Source organism: Narcine bancroftii, chromosome 1 (assembly GCF_036971445.1).
Source record: "Narcine bancroftii isolate sNarBan1 chromosome 1, sNarBan1.hap1, whole genome shotgun sequence".
Classification (NCBI taxonomy): Eukaryota; Metazoa; Chordata; class Chondrichthyes; order Torpediniformes; family Narcinidae; genus Narcine; species Narcine bancroftii.
The window spans coordinates 297,683,137-297,697,148 of NC_091469.1; the positions used below are offsets into that span (position 1 = coordinate 297,683,137).

At 39.5% G+C, this 14,012-nt stretch overlaps 1 protein-coding gene across 1 annotated transcript; it reads right to left on the minus strand.

The window, feature by feature from the left end:
* Positions 1–2,199: 2,199 nt before the first annotated feature.
* LOC138757198 (follitropin subunit beta-like) lies at positions 2,200–5,266 on the minus strand. Its single transcript, XM_069924176.1, has 3 exons — positions 5,012–5,266; positions 3,208–3,402; positions 2,200–2,493 (listed from the first exon to the last, which is right to left on the minus strand). Exons 1-3 carry the CDS (start codon positions 5,264–5,266, stop codon positions 2,200–2,202), a joined length of 744 nt encoding a protein of 247 aa, XP_069780277.1.
* Positions 5,267–14,012: the final 8,746 nt, after the last annotated feature.

Consider the following 14,012-nt stretch of genomic DNA (forward strand, 5'->3'; position numbering starts at 1 on the left):
TGGTGCAGGGTTACAGTCTCAGAACCCGCCAGCTGATGCCAGGACACCACTTGGGGCCTCCAGCACCTTCAAGTTAAGTCAAGTTTATTGTCATCTGATTGCACAACTACAACCTGATAAAACAGCGTTCTCCAGTCCTCAGTACAAAGCACACAGGCACGCAGCCAGAGATAACACACATACAGACAAAAAAAATGCACACGCAGGACAAGTATTTGTCAATACAAATAAATAAATAAATATTGTTTCATTAACATGAGAATCATGCATGGTTAATGTGGGCAGTTCCTTTGGTTGTTTCCTTGTGGAAATGCCACAGCAGCCATGCCTCCCGAACAATTGGATGGATATATGCTGCAAGATGTAAGAGTGGCTGAAGGAAGAATTTAGGGTGGAGTGTGGGGGGGGTGGGGGAGTATCAAGCGTGATTAAAGAAGAGCTGAGGGGGAGGGGCTGAGTGATAAATTTAATTAGCCTTGTGTAGAGCTCGTTGAAAGAATCAAAGACTTGTTGATCCAAACCAAGGCTTTTATTAGCAAAAGACAGGAGCTCTTCACAGGTGGCCGACCAGTCCGGGATGATCCAACCTGGCTAGGGACACAACCCTTTAAGGCCCAGACAATAGGTGTGGCTTAGCTCTCAGCCAATCGCTGTAAGCACAGTCTAGATACAGTAACTATATACACTATGTACATTGGTGATAGATCTGTACTATCACACCTTGCTAGGTATTTTTCCTTTGTGAGCTAAATGTTCACCTCTCTCCCCACTCTGTCTGGACACCATTTCACCCACTCCTTCCGGTTTTAAATTAAACATCTTTGTGCATGTCTTTGTCAACTGTTTTAAGGGAAAGAATAGTGAGGGCTCTAATAAGGAAAGAGGGATGTGGATTGTGCAAATGTGGTAGCAGCAAACTAAAGAGTAGAGCCATGAAATACAGAAGTGACGGCACCCAAGTTTCAGCGACATAATTAATTAGGTTAGTGCATGCACCCTTTGGTTTAATATGAAATTAGATTTACAGTATTGTTAAGCGAGTTACAATCATAACATGCACCTATTGTTGTAAACATAAACAGGCCCATTGTTAACTAAAACTTAGACAAATGAGCATCCTGTTCTGTAATGAACCCTTATATTGCCATAACTAGATCTTTGGAACTCCCATTCATTAATCAAAACAGTAACTTAATCACATTTCTGTAATTGTGTCCATGGAAGATATAAAACCTGCAGCAAAATCAACCACAGTAGATCAGTTTTGACTGGTCTCCTGATGGACACCAGTTTAAAAAATCACCCACTATTTCAAACATCAACTCCGTGAGATGTTTCTATTTGCTCTTACATCATCAATGTGGGTATTTGCCCCTGCTGACAAATACCAAACATACGCCGTATATCAGTCTTGCTGCTGTCCTCTCCAAACCATCATCTATCCACTCATCCTCCTGAAGTCGATCAGGGCAGGATTCCATTGGGCGCCTACTTCATTTTCAACTCAGAGTTCAAAGGCAGATTTTTATTCTCTTCAAAGCTAGAGGGCATAGTTTAAGAATACAGGGTAGGCCCTTTAGGATGGAGATGAGAAAGCATTTTTTTACCCAGAGAAGTGTGAATCTGTGGAATGCTCTGCCACAGAGGGTGGTAGAGGCGGATTCGCTGACTATGTTCAAAAGAGAGTTAGATAAGACTCTTGTGGGTAACGGAGTTAAGGGTTATGGGGATAAGGCTGGAAAGGGGTACTGATGGTAATGATCAGTCATGATCTAAAATGGCGGTGCTGGCCCGACGGGCCAAATGGCCTACTCCAGCTCCTATTGTCTATTGTCTATTGTCTATTGTAGCTTTAATATACAGAAGCGATTTCATACACTAATCATTGACAATTACTAAAGAGAAGTAAAATAAAGCAGTTGGAATTTAGAAGTAAAAATAATGACTTTATTATTGGCTGCACATAAATTTCATTGTACAATTTTAGAAAACCAGCACGCACAACACACGATTCAGGTTAACAAGAAGTGGTTGACCTTTAAATAGATTTAAATTAAAATATATTAAAAAAAATTACTCAAACAAATAAACAGATCACATTGTTTAAAAAAAATTAGATGTTTGATGAGTTACATATGTTGGTAGTATTCACCTGCATCAAATTCATTAACAGGAAATTATTTTTCAAGGGTTGGTGCATCAAATGTCCTTTTCATTGGACCCACTGGATGGGCTGGAAATTATCTGTGCGTCGGTAACGTCCTTTCTCCTTTGCTGTACAAAAGAACAGTGAGCTGGTCCCATGCCTGAAACTGTACAGTCAGTCGTGTCTGTGTTGCACATTCCACATTGACAGCTCATTGCAACTGGATAAGTGAAATAAGGGTTGACATTGGCGGGACAGTTTGGAACCGTTATGGTTTCATAGACTATTTCCTTATAATTGCAAACCTCTTGATAGACAAAAAGCAAAGACTGCTTGAAGACTGGATCCTGAGAAGTGAAAGGGGAAGAAAAGGAAAACAGGAACGACCATGAATTTAATCTCACGACTAGATAAATATCAACACTTCATAATTTAATCATGATTAATTGCATTATCTACATCTAGAGCATTTAATAGGCCATGCCAACATATTATTCAATAATCATTTTTAGTCACTGCATAAAATGACTTTGTCAATTAATTTAAAATGCTTATTGAATAATATCAGTGTAAGTGGATTATAAATGTAAGTACTCATCCTGAAATTAACAAATTAGCACTACCAACTTAGGTAAATTTCCATACATTATAGTTTTCTGAGTACGTCCGCATGAGACATCTAAATTTATTATGAAAATAAAAATTAAAAACAGAAATAGTTGGAATCCAACATGCATGATCCTTCAAAAGTTTAAAAAAAAAACTAACATTGGCAAGTTCTTTTTTTTCCCCCAAATCATGTGGCCCCTAAATATGCCAATTAACCTACAATCCCTGTCCATTTTTTCTGAAGGGTAGGAGGAAATGAATGCAGTCACAAAGAGATCGTACAAACTCCTTGCAGAGAGCGCTGGATCCGAAGCCAGGTCACTGTCACTTTAATCACTATGGTCACCATACCGCCCTTTGCCACCGTGAGATGGCATCTGTCTTATTGCAGATTATTCTGCCTTAAACACATGTAACTGAAAATAGATGGCCAATGTTGTGGGTTTCCTCACCTTAGTAAAACAATAACCAGAGCACCAGGTCACATTAATAGTGTTGCAGTAACCACATTCCTCCTTCTCCACGGCCAGTGTAACATTAGTCAGCTGGCATCTATTCAGAGACTCCGCAAACATCCAACACAGTAAGAAGAGAAATGTATGAATTGAAATCATCTTGCTCACCATAATTTGGAACATGAAAATAATCTGAAAAAAAAAATTGATTAGCACATGTACCAATCGGCTGTATTTACATACTTAAAATTAAATGGATATTGCAAAACTAGATGAAAATTCAAAATCATTCTAAACATGCCATTTCAGAATTTATATTTTCTATTTTTCTGATATAAAAGAACAAAAAAAATACAGATATTGTTCCATGCCTGAAATACTGAACAATATTATAAAAAACCTTCAAAAGTCACAATTATTCACAAAGGAAACCTTCATATGTGAACACAGAGTAGAAGTTCTCTCTTTTCTACAGCTCATCAGCAAAACTAAAGGTAGTTACAGACTGTATCTCCCTTTATACAACATCAGTACTCTCACCTCGAAAGCAAAGGATTAAAGGTTTTACTACAGCCAATCATACTGTTATTTGCCTTCTCTATTTTCCTTACCAGATGTCATTGGAGCTCTGAGATTTTTGCCATGTTTTACTTCAGTCAAAACATATTTATTTTTGAAAAGCCGCCGATGATAAGCTATCAAGATGAAGGGAAGAAGGAAAAAAGATAGTTCTCTAAAGATTACACAAACGACACCCATCATCTGTGTTGTGACAACTGGTATTCACTGCTATGCATGGGATATGTTCATTTTCAGATTTCTCAAGGTGAATTCAGCTTCGCAACTGGAATAAATCATACTTTAATCTTGTGTTTGGTTGGGGATGGCTAATATTCAGGAACAAATTGGCCTTTACAGGTGCTAAAATGCTGCAAAAAATCCAAATAATGAGCTGGAGGGTCTCTGTGGGTCAGGCAGGTATCTATGAAGTGAAATGGACAGATAACATTGTGGGATGGCACCATTTATTTTGGGAAGATGTTGCTGTTGAATGTTCTTCCAAATGATGGTCTGCTCGAGGTTCCAGACCCTGCACACGTTGTGTTTCTATTGTAAACACAAACTTGGACAGTGAGTTAAAGGCTCATAGATCCAATATTATTTTACACAATCAGTTGAAACTAAAATTACCGTGGGTTCAGGTCCAAAACCCAAATGAAAATGTTTTTGTCAACATTGTCCCAGAAGCATGAGAGGCCAAGAGTCGAATCTCCTGCAGAAGAATAAACTCCACTGTAAACGTAAGAGCATAGTAATAGGAGCAGGAGTCGGCCATCAGCCCCATCGAGCCTGTGATCACGGCTGATCTAACAAGAGCCTCATCTCCACCGACCTGCCTTTTTCCCCATTATTTCCCTTACTGTATAGAAATCTATCCAACCTTGTCTTAAATATATTGAGATAGCCACCACTGCTTCAATGGGCAGCGAATTCCACAGGTTCACCACCTTCAAGGAAATTTATTACCCTGAATTTATTACCCTGAATCTTGAGGCTATGTCTCCCTACTAATGGAAACAACTTACGTACCTCAATCTTATCTATGCCTTTCATAATTGTATACGTTTCAATAAGATCCCCTCACATTCTTCTAAATTCCAGCAAGCACGGTCCCAGATGACTCAACCTTGTAGGCCAACCCTTTAATCCCTGAAATCAACCTGGTAAACCTCCTCTGCACCGCCTCCAAAGCCAGTACATCCTTCTAGAACTGCACATAGCATTCCAGATGTGGTCTCACCAGTACTTTGTACAGTTGCAGCATAACCTCCCTGCTCTTAAATTCAATCCTTCTAGCAATGAAGGGCAGCATTTCATTTGTCTTCTTGATAGCCTGCTGCAGTTGCAAAGCAACTTTTTGCGATCCATGTACAAACACTCCCAAGTCCTTCTGCACATCAGCATGCTGCAATTGCTTGCCATTGACATAATATTCTGATCCTCCATTCTTATTTCCAAAGTGGATAACCTCACATTTGCCAGCATTGCCTTTCATCTGCCAGACCTTTACCCACTGACTTAACCTATCTATATCTCTCTGTAAACTCACCATATCCTCTACACAATTTGCTTTTCCACTCAATTTAGTGTCATCAGCAAACTTGGATACAGTATTCTCTGTCACCTCTTCCAGATCATTTGTGTATACTGTGAACACTTGTGGGTGCAGTATTGGCCCCTGTGGCACCTGCTCGCCATTGATTGCCAAACAGAAAAACACCCCTGCACCACAACAATCTGCTTTCTATTGGTTAACCAATCCTCTATCTATGCTAATACATCACCCCCAATTCCATGCTTCTGTATGTTCTCTTTGTGGCATCTTATCAAGCACCTTGTGGAAATCCTGGTAAACATCGTCCACTGCTCTGCATTCATTATATCATTAAAGAACTCCAGTAAATTTGACAGACAAGGCCTGCCTTTGCTAAATCCATGTTGCATTTTTCTCCAGATGGCTTCCTCTTTCCTCTTTGATGAAAGCTTCAAGCATTTTCCCAACTGCAGAACATAAGAAAAAGGAAGAGGTCATCTGGCCTGTGGATTCAACTACATTCAATAAGATCATGGCTAATCTGGCCATGGACTCAACTGCGTTTGCTTTTCTGCTCTCCATCACTCTTAATTCCCATATTATTCCAAATCTATCTAACTATTTCTTAAATACATTTAATCAGATAGCCTCTGCTATTCATTAGGCAGAGAATTCCACAGGTCCACTACTCTCTAGGACAGAGGTTCTCAAACTTTTTCTTTCCACTCTCATACTACTTTAAATATTCCCTATGCCATAGGTGCTCTGTGATTAGTATCTAATTGACTCGTTATGTGAACGGTTTCATAACTCCAAAGGAAATGGGCCAATGACAATTTTTCTCAAGCTAAATATTTCAGTAAAACAATTGAGTCGAGAGCAGCGATTCTCATCTTCCCCTTCTCACTCACATAATACCATAAGCAATCTCTTACTAATCGCAGAACACGATTGCATAGGGAATACTTAGTGGTATGTGAGTGGAAAGAAAGTGGTTGAGAATCACTGCTCTAGGGGAAGCAGTTCTTCCTCATCTTTGTCTTAAATCTATTTTCCTGAACCTCGAGGCTATGCCTCCTGTTCTTGTATCACCCACGAGTAGAAACAATAATCCCACACTCCTAATGGAACAAATTACAAAGCCTACAATTGAATGTTAGCCCAGGTCTAGATGACATTTCTCTGGGTAGACCTCAAACCTTACTGACCATGATGAGCTCCCAGAAATTAATCTTCTTTGCTAGACTCATTCAGAAAGTCATGAGGCATGGGATTCATGGAACCTTGGCAGTGTGGATTAAGAATTGGCTTGCCTGCAGAAAGCAGAGGGTAGTAGTAAATGTAATGTATTCTGACTTGAGGTCAGTGACAGGTGGAATTTCACAGGCTTCGGTTCTGGGTCTCTTGCTTTTTGTGATTTTTTTATAAATGACCTGGCGAAGAGGTAGAGGGATGGGTCAGTACATTTTCAGATGTCAGGAAAGTTGGAGGTGTTCTGGATATTAGAAAAGGATATAATTGTTTACAACAGGATATAGACTAGATGCAGACTGGGCAGAAATGTGACAGATGGAGTTCAATCTGGAGAAGAGATGCAGTTTGAAATGTCGAACTTGAAGGCAGAGTATGTGGTTAATAGCAGGATTCTGATCAGTGTGCAAGAACAAAGGGACCTTGGGATCCAAATTCATAGATCTCTCAAAGCTGCTGTGCATGTTGATATGGTAGTTGAGAAGGTTTATGATATTCTGGCCTTCAAGGGAATTGAGTTCAGGAGTCTTTTTTTTAATTTTTTAACCATACTGACCAAAATACACACAAACATTTCCCTCTTGAATATACACAGTGTCATTTTGTCCCCTTTTCCCCTCTCGCTTCCCTCCCTCCTTCACCCTCCTTCCCCACCCACTCAACGTTCAACATATATGATACATTAAACCCATTAAACAATGTCATCACACAATGAAAATAAACAAGAAATTTGCGTCATCTATTTTATTTACTGGGTCAGTTCATTTTGTCTTCTCCTTCTGTCATTTTAGGTGGTGGAGGTCCGCGGTAGGACTTCTCTGTTGTGTTCCATGTACGGTTTCCAAATTTGTTCGAATACTGTGATGTTATTTCTTAAATTATATGTTATTATGTATTCTCAGGCTATCTTCTAATTTCCAGGTTGACAAAATACATTTTTTTGCTGCAGCTAAGGCTATCATAATAAATCTTTTTTGTGCTCCATCCAAATCGAGTCCAAGTTCTTTACTTCTTATATTACTTAGAAGAAAGATCTCTGGATTTTTTGGTATGTTGCTTTTTGTGATTTTATTTAATTCCTGATTTAGATCTTCCCAAAACTTTTTCACTTTCTCACATGCCCAAATTGCATGTACTGTTGTTCCCGTTTCCTTCTTACAGCGAAAACATCTATCTGATACTGTTTGGTCCCATTTATTTAACTTTTAGGGCGTGGTGTATAGCCTGTGTAACCAATTATATTGTACCATGCGTAACCTCGTGTTTATTTATTTCTCATAGTTCCGGAGCATAGTTTTTCCCATGTTTCATTCTTTATCTTTATGTTTAGATCTTGTTCCCATTTTTGTTTGGGTTTACAGCATGTTTCCTCGTTCTCTTTCTCTTGCAGTTTCATGTATATGTTTGTTATAAATCTTTTAATTATCATTGTGTCTGTAATCACATATTCAAAGCTGCTTCCTTCTGGTAACATCAGCCTGCTTCCCAATTTGTCCTTCAAGTAGGTTTTTAGTTGGTGGTATGCAAACATTGTACTATGAGTTATACCATATTTGCACTTCATTTGTTCAAAAGATGATAATTTATTTCCCGAAAAACAATTTTCTATTCTTTTGATCCCTTTTCTCTCCCATTCTCTAAAGGAAAGGTTATCTATTGTGAAAGGGATTAGTTGATTTTGCGTCAATATTGATTTTGGTAGTTGATAATTTGTTTTATTCCTTTCTACGTGAATCTTCTTCCAAATGTTGAGCAGATGGTGCAGTACTGGTGAATTCCTATATTGCACCAGCTTTTCATCCCACTTATATAGTACATGTTCAGGTACCTTCTCCCCTATTTTATCTAGCTCTAATCTGGTTTTTCCCTTGTTTGATAAAAATCTGATAGGTATCTTAATTGTGCTTCTCTATAATAATTCTTAAAGTTTGGTAGCTGTGAGCCCCCTTGTTTGTACCATTCTGTTAATTTATCTAGTGCTATCCTCAGTTTCCCCCCTTTCCATAAGAAGTTCCTTATTATTTTATTTAGCTCCTTGAAGAATTTTTCTGTTAGGTGAATTGGTAACAATTGGAATAGGTATTGTATCCTTGGGAAGGTATTCATTTTAATGCAATTTACCCTTCCTATCAGTGTTAGTGGTAAATCTTTCCAATGTTCTAAGTTGTCTTGTATTTTCTTCATTAATGACTGATAATTTAGTTTGTATAGATGGCCTAGATTATTATCTAGTTGTGTATCTAGGTATCGGATTGCTTGTGTTTGCCATCTAAATGGTGATTCTTTCTTAAACTTTGTGAAATCTGCATTATTCATTGGCATCGCTTCACTTTTATTTGCATTGATCTTGTACCCTGATACTTCTCCATATCCCTTCAATTTCTTATGTAGTTCTTTTATTGATATTTCTGGTTTTGTTAACTATACTATGATGTCATCTGCAAATAGACTGATTTTATATTCCTTCTCTTTCATTTTTATCCCTCTTATTTTATTTTCTGTTCTTATCAGTTCTGCCAGTGGTTCTATAGCTAACGCGAACAGTGAGGGAGATAGTGGACATCCCTGCCTAGTTGACCTGCTTAATTTAAATTGGTTTGATATATATCCATTTACTGTCACCTTCGCCAATGGTCCCTTATATAATGCTTTAATCCAATTAATATATTTCTCTGGTAGGTTGAATCTCTGTAGTACTTTGAATAAGTAATTCCATTCTACTCTGTCAAAGGCTTTCTTGGCATCTAAGGCAACCACCACTGTTGGTGTCTTGTTTCATTGTACTGCATGGATTAAGTTAATGAATGAGTTCAGGTGTCTTGAGGTAATGCTACAGCTCTATAAAACTCTGGTTAGACCAAATTTATATTGTGTTCAGTTCTGGCACCTCATTACATAAAGGATATGGAAGCTATGGAGAGGGTGCAGAGGAAATTTACCAGGATGGAGAATGAGTCTTATGAGGCAAAGTTAACAGAGCCTGGGCTTTTCTCTTTAGTGCAAAGGATAACAGGTGACTTAATAGAGGTTGACAAGATTATGAGAGGCAGCCAGCATGAGAGTAGTAAACACCAGAGACCATCTGTACAAGATAAGGGAAGGAAAGTTTAGGGGAGATGTCAGGAGTACATTTTTTTTACATAGTGTAATGGTTGACTGGAATACATTGCCAGGGGTTCTGGTGAAAGCTGTCACAATAGGAACATTTGAAAGACTCTTAGACAGGCACACAGATGTAAGAAAATTAGAGGGCTATGGGTGTGAGGTAGGGAAATTTTAGATTGTTTAGTAGGTTTATATAGGTCGGCACAACATCGTTGGCTGAAGGGTCTGTTCTGTTCAGTGATGTTCTACGTTAAGGAAAATCTTGACAATCCTCAAGGTGGTTGAAGATAGATCAAGTAAGGTGTGGGTGTGTGGAACATGTGAAAAGCCCAAATTCTGTACATGGCTATTGAAGTCACTCATATTACTGAACAACCAAAGGAACTGCTCACTCTATCCATCTGAGCCTTTCATATTTACAAAGCAATATTTATTTATTTGTACATATGAATACTTGACTTGCATATGTATTGTTGGTTTGTGCAGTATGTGTTTTGCATCGAGCACCGGAGAACGCTGTTTCATTGGGTTGTACTTGTGCAATCGGATGACGATAAACTTGACTCTTGCCACAGGACATTGAATTGAATATTCTCATGTGTACCAAGCTTTGATTTGCCTGCTATCCTGGCAAATTAATTCATAGTTCAGTACATCAGGGGGTGCAATAGTTGAGGAAAAGTGCAGGGTGGAGTGTCACAATAGGTTAAAATGAGCATGGTTTGGAGAAAAGTACAATTGAAAATAAAGCAAGGACATCATCATTTACTAATGAGATGTCCACATGAGAGTCTGTTAACAGCAGGAAAGAAACTGTCCTTGAGTGTGAAGATTTGTGTCTTTAGAGTCATGTGTCTACCACCCATTTCCACCATGCCTCACTTGAAGCCTTTGAGTGAATTGTTTACTCTTAGAAATATTTACTTTCTCAGCCAAATTAATATACTCTATACAGGTAACCTATTCCCAGCCCAAGCCAGGCAAAAGGTGCCTGGAGCTTCTTATCATGATACCAGTAACCAGCTGGCATTGACTGAAGTTTATTACCTTAAGGCATGGCGAACTAGTTCAATTTCACGAGGAGCTAATCCTGTCCCAAGTTACAAGAATGGCTAAAGGGATGCAGATTGGAAAGTGGAAGTCACTCTAGATGTCACTCTAGCAGCTTGTTGGAAACCCAGGCTTAACCTGGGCAAAAGGCTACTGTTAATTTTTCTGATTCAGTGCTGGTATATGAGAAGAAGAGGGTTTCCCAATATGCTGGGACACAGGAAACCTTCCAAATACTCATTGCAGCAGCAGTGTCTGAAGCCAGCTGTCAAGGTCAATATCCATAAATAATACAGTCCTGAGCACCAGAAGGCAGTGGCAGGAGGACTTCACACATGCTTTGCCCCACCAAATATAACATTGGGCTCACCCCCCCCCCACCCCAATCCCATCCTACTACCCCTAGTTATCATTTAAGATTTGGAAGAAATAGACAGGCAGACTATACTTTAGTTGGGGATAAAATTCCAAATTCTGAGGAGCAAAGGGACTTGGGAGTCATTGTGCAGGATTCTCTTCAGGTTGAGTCAGTGGAGAAGAAGGTGAATGCAATCTTGGCATTCATGTCTGGAAGAATAGCAGATAAGAGCAAGGATGTAATGTTGAGACTCTATAGGGCACTGATCATTCTTCATTTGGAGTACTGTGTGCAGTCTTGGGAGCCCAATTTGAGAAAAGACATTCTGGCTTTGGAGAGGGTTCAGAGAAGATTTACTAGAATGAAAGGATTTGCATGAAGAATGATTGTCGGCTCTCGGACTGTACTTAGAGTACAGAAGGATGAGGGGGACCTCACTGAAGCATTTTAAATGCTGAAAGCCATGGATGGAGTTGATGTGGCAAGGATGCTTTCCATGGTAGGCTATTGTAGAACAAGAGGGCATAACTTCGGGATAAAGGGGTGTCAGTTTAAAACAGAAATGCAGAAATAAATGTTTGGTCAGAGGGTTGTGTCTGTGGAACATGTTGCCACAGGTGGCTGTAGAAACATGGTCATTCCTTGTATTTAAGGCAGGGCATCAAGGGCTATGAGGAGAAAGCCAGGGAGTGGGGCTGAGTGGACAGATGGATCAGCTCATGATTAGAATAGTGGACCAGACTCAATGGGCCAATGAGTCTATCTCTGCTCCTATATCTTGCGATCTTGCAAAGATTTGGACCACATGATCATGTGGCTTACAACACTCTAAGCTTTGTACCCACAGCCCAGGACTTGCACATACAGCTAGATCAGGCACACCACCCAAGAACATTGTGTGACTCCCACTACACACTTCCCTCTATGCAACAAAAGGAGATGGACTGGAAATGTATGTGGTTACATACATTCACTGGGATGTTGCTTGGGATAAAGGATTGCAGTTATCGCAGAGACTAAACAGGTTATATTTCCCTGGAGCAGAGGAGGCTGAGGGGGACTTGGTTTAGGTAGATATTAAGAAACCATTTCCATGTTTGAGGTGTCTAAGACCAAATGGCAGCACTGGTTTAAATTGAAGTGTAAAAGGTTCAGAGGAAGATTTTTTTTTTGTGCACCAGAAAAGAGGTTGAGCCCTGGAACTCCCTGCTGAAGAAGGTATTGGAAGCAAGTATTCTGACAACATTTAGGAGGGATCAAGATAAGCATTTTAATAGGCAAGGCATTGTAGGCTGTAGACATTGTTGGTAAATAGGATTACCAAAGATGGATTATTGATTATTGGCATTGACATGATGACCCAAAGGACCTGCTTCTCTTATGTGTGACTCTGACATTATTAAAGTGACCAGCAACCATATATATTGTCAGCATCGGCATGGAGTAAGGTGAAGCAAACAGAATCCTCACCCCTCCAAATCCTCCTTTTGATATTTCCTTGCCAAATTATCACACTTCACCTTCTGATTGGATAAATATGTACCTTCCCCAACACTTTTCCTACCCACAATCCAAACTTGTGCCTCCCTTCTTACAGAAGGAACCAAGGACTGCCCTGTACAGGCTGTGAGTGACAAGAAGAGGCCTAACACCATATTATGACCTTTGGAAATTACCTATGAATGCAGCCACTTTTAATAAGGTACCTGTAAGTGTAAGTACTTTATTGTCATTAGGTAAGAAAATACAATGTAATTAAAAAGCGCAACCGTGGTGCCATACAACATATAAAAACAGTAAAAACAATTAAAAACAAGAAAAAAAGCATGTTTTTTTTAACAGTTTATGTGAGGAATAAATGAGCTCTTTCCTGATTCACTGCACTCCCGAGTTCAGGTTTCTCATTGGACCACTGCTCAATGACATTTTCTTCCATAACACCCTAGCGGTATCTCCACTTTTAACCCATTCTTAGCACTGGAGACCATTGCCAGTGAGAGGGAAACTTGAAACAGCTGTCTTGGGCAGCTTGATAAGGAGCAGCCATTAAGTAAAACCATGCAATAAACCCCCCGGTATCTGGCACCTATGGGGATTGGTGGATGCCGGATAAGTGAATTTTCCGGTTGCTTGATATTGTGCCTGAGCGTGATTGGTTCCTTCTGCAAGAAGGGAGGCACAAGTTTGGATTGTGGGTAGGAAAAGTGTTGGGGAAGATACATATTTGTCCAATCAGAAGGTGAAGTGTGATAAGTTGGCAAGGAAATATGAAAAGGAGGATTTGGAGGGGGGAGGATTCTGTTTGCTTTACCTTACTCCATGCCGAAGCTGACAATATATATGGTTGCTAGTCACTTTAATACTGTCAGAGTCACACACAAGAGAACCAAGCCCTTTGGGTCATCATGTCAATGCCAATAATCAATAATCCATCTTTGGTAATCCTATTTACCAACATTGTCTACAGCCTACAATGCCATTTGGTCTAAGACACCTCAAACATGGAAATGGTTTCTTAATATCTACCCAAACCAAGTTCCCCTCAGACTCCTCTGCTCCAGGGAAATATAACCTGTTCAGTCTCTGCAATAACTGCAACCCTTTATCCCAAGCAACATCCCAGTGAACCTCTTCTGTATCCCCTCTCAAGGGCAATTACATTCCTCCAATTGAGTGGAGTTGAGAACTGCACTTAATAGTCCAATTATGGTTTTACCAATATTTTCGAAAGTTGAAGGAAGGAGAGGAGAGTGGGAGAGGTTATAGGCACATACATTTCCAGTCCATCTCCTTTGGCGAACGAACTGCTAGGGGGTGCCAATTTTAAACTTTTGTATGTTTTATCTATTTAATTTCTGCAATTTTTCTTGAGGCTGCAGATTGCTTGAATTCTGGCTAATGGGGATTTTACTATCCAGTTCCAGGACCAACTTTATATTCTTT

What these genes read in the sequence shown, in the direction of transcription:
- LOC138757198 (XM_069924176.1), bottom strand. Translation starts at nt 5,266, where the DNA reads ATGAAAGGCAATGCTGGCAAATGTGAGGTTATCCACTTTGGAAATAAG. An exon ending in TGCAACTGTACAAAGTACTG is followed by an intron (nt 3,403 to 5,011) that starts GTGAGACCACAT and finishes TTTTTTTTTCAG; the next exon opens with ATTATTTTCATGTTCCAAAT. An exon ending in CTGGTTATTGTTTTACTAAG is followed by an intron (nt 2,494 to 3,207) that starts GTGAGGAAACCC and finishes TTCACTTCTCAG; the next exon opens with GATCCAGTCTTCAAGCAGTC.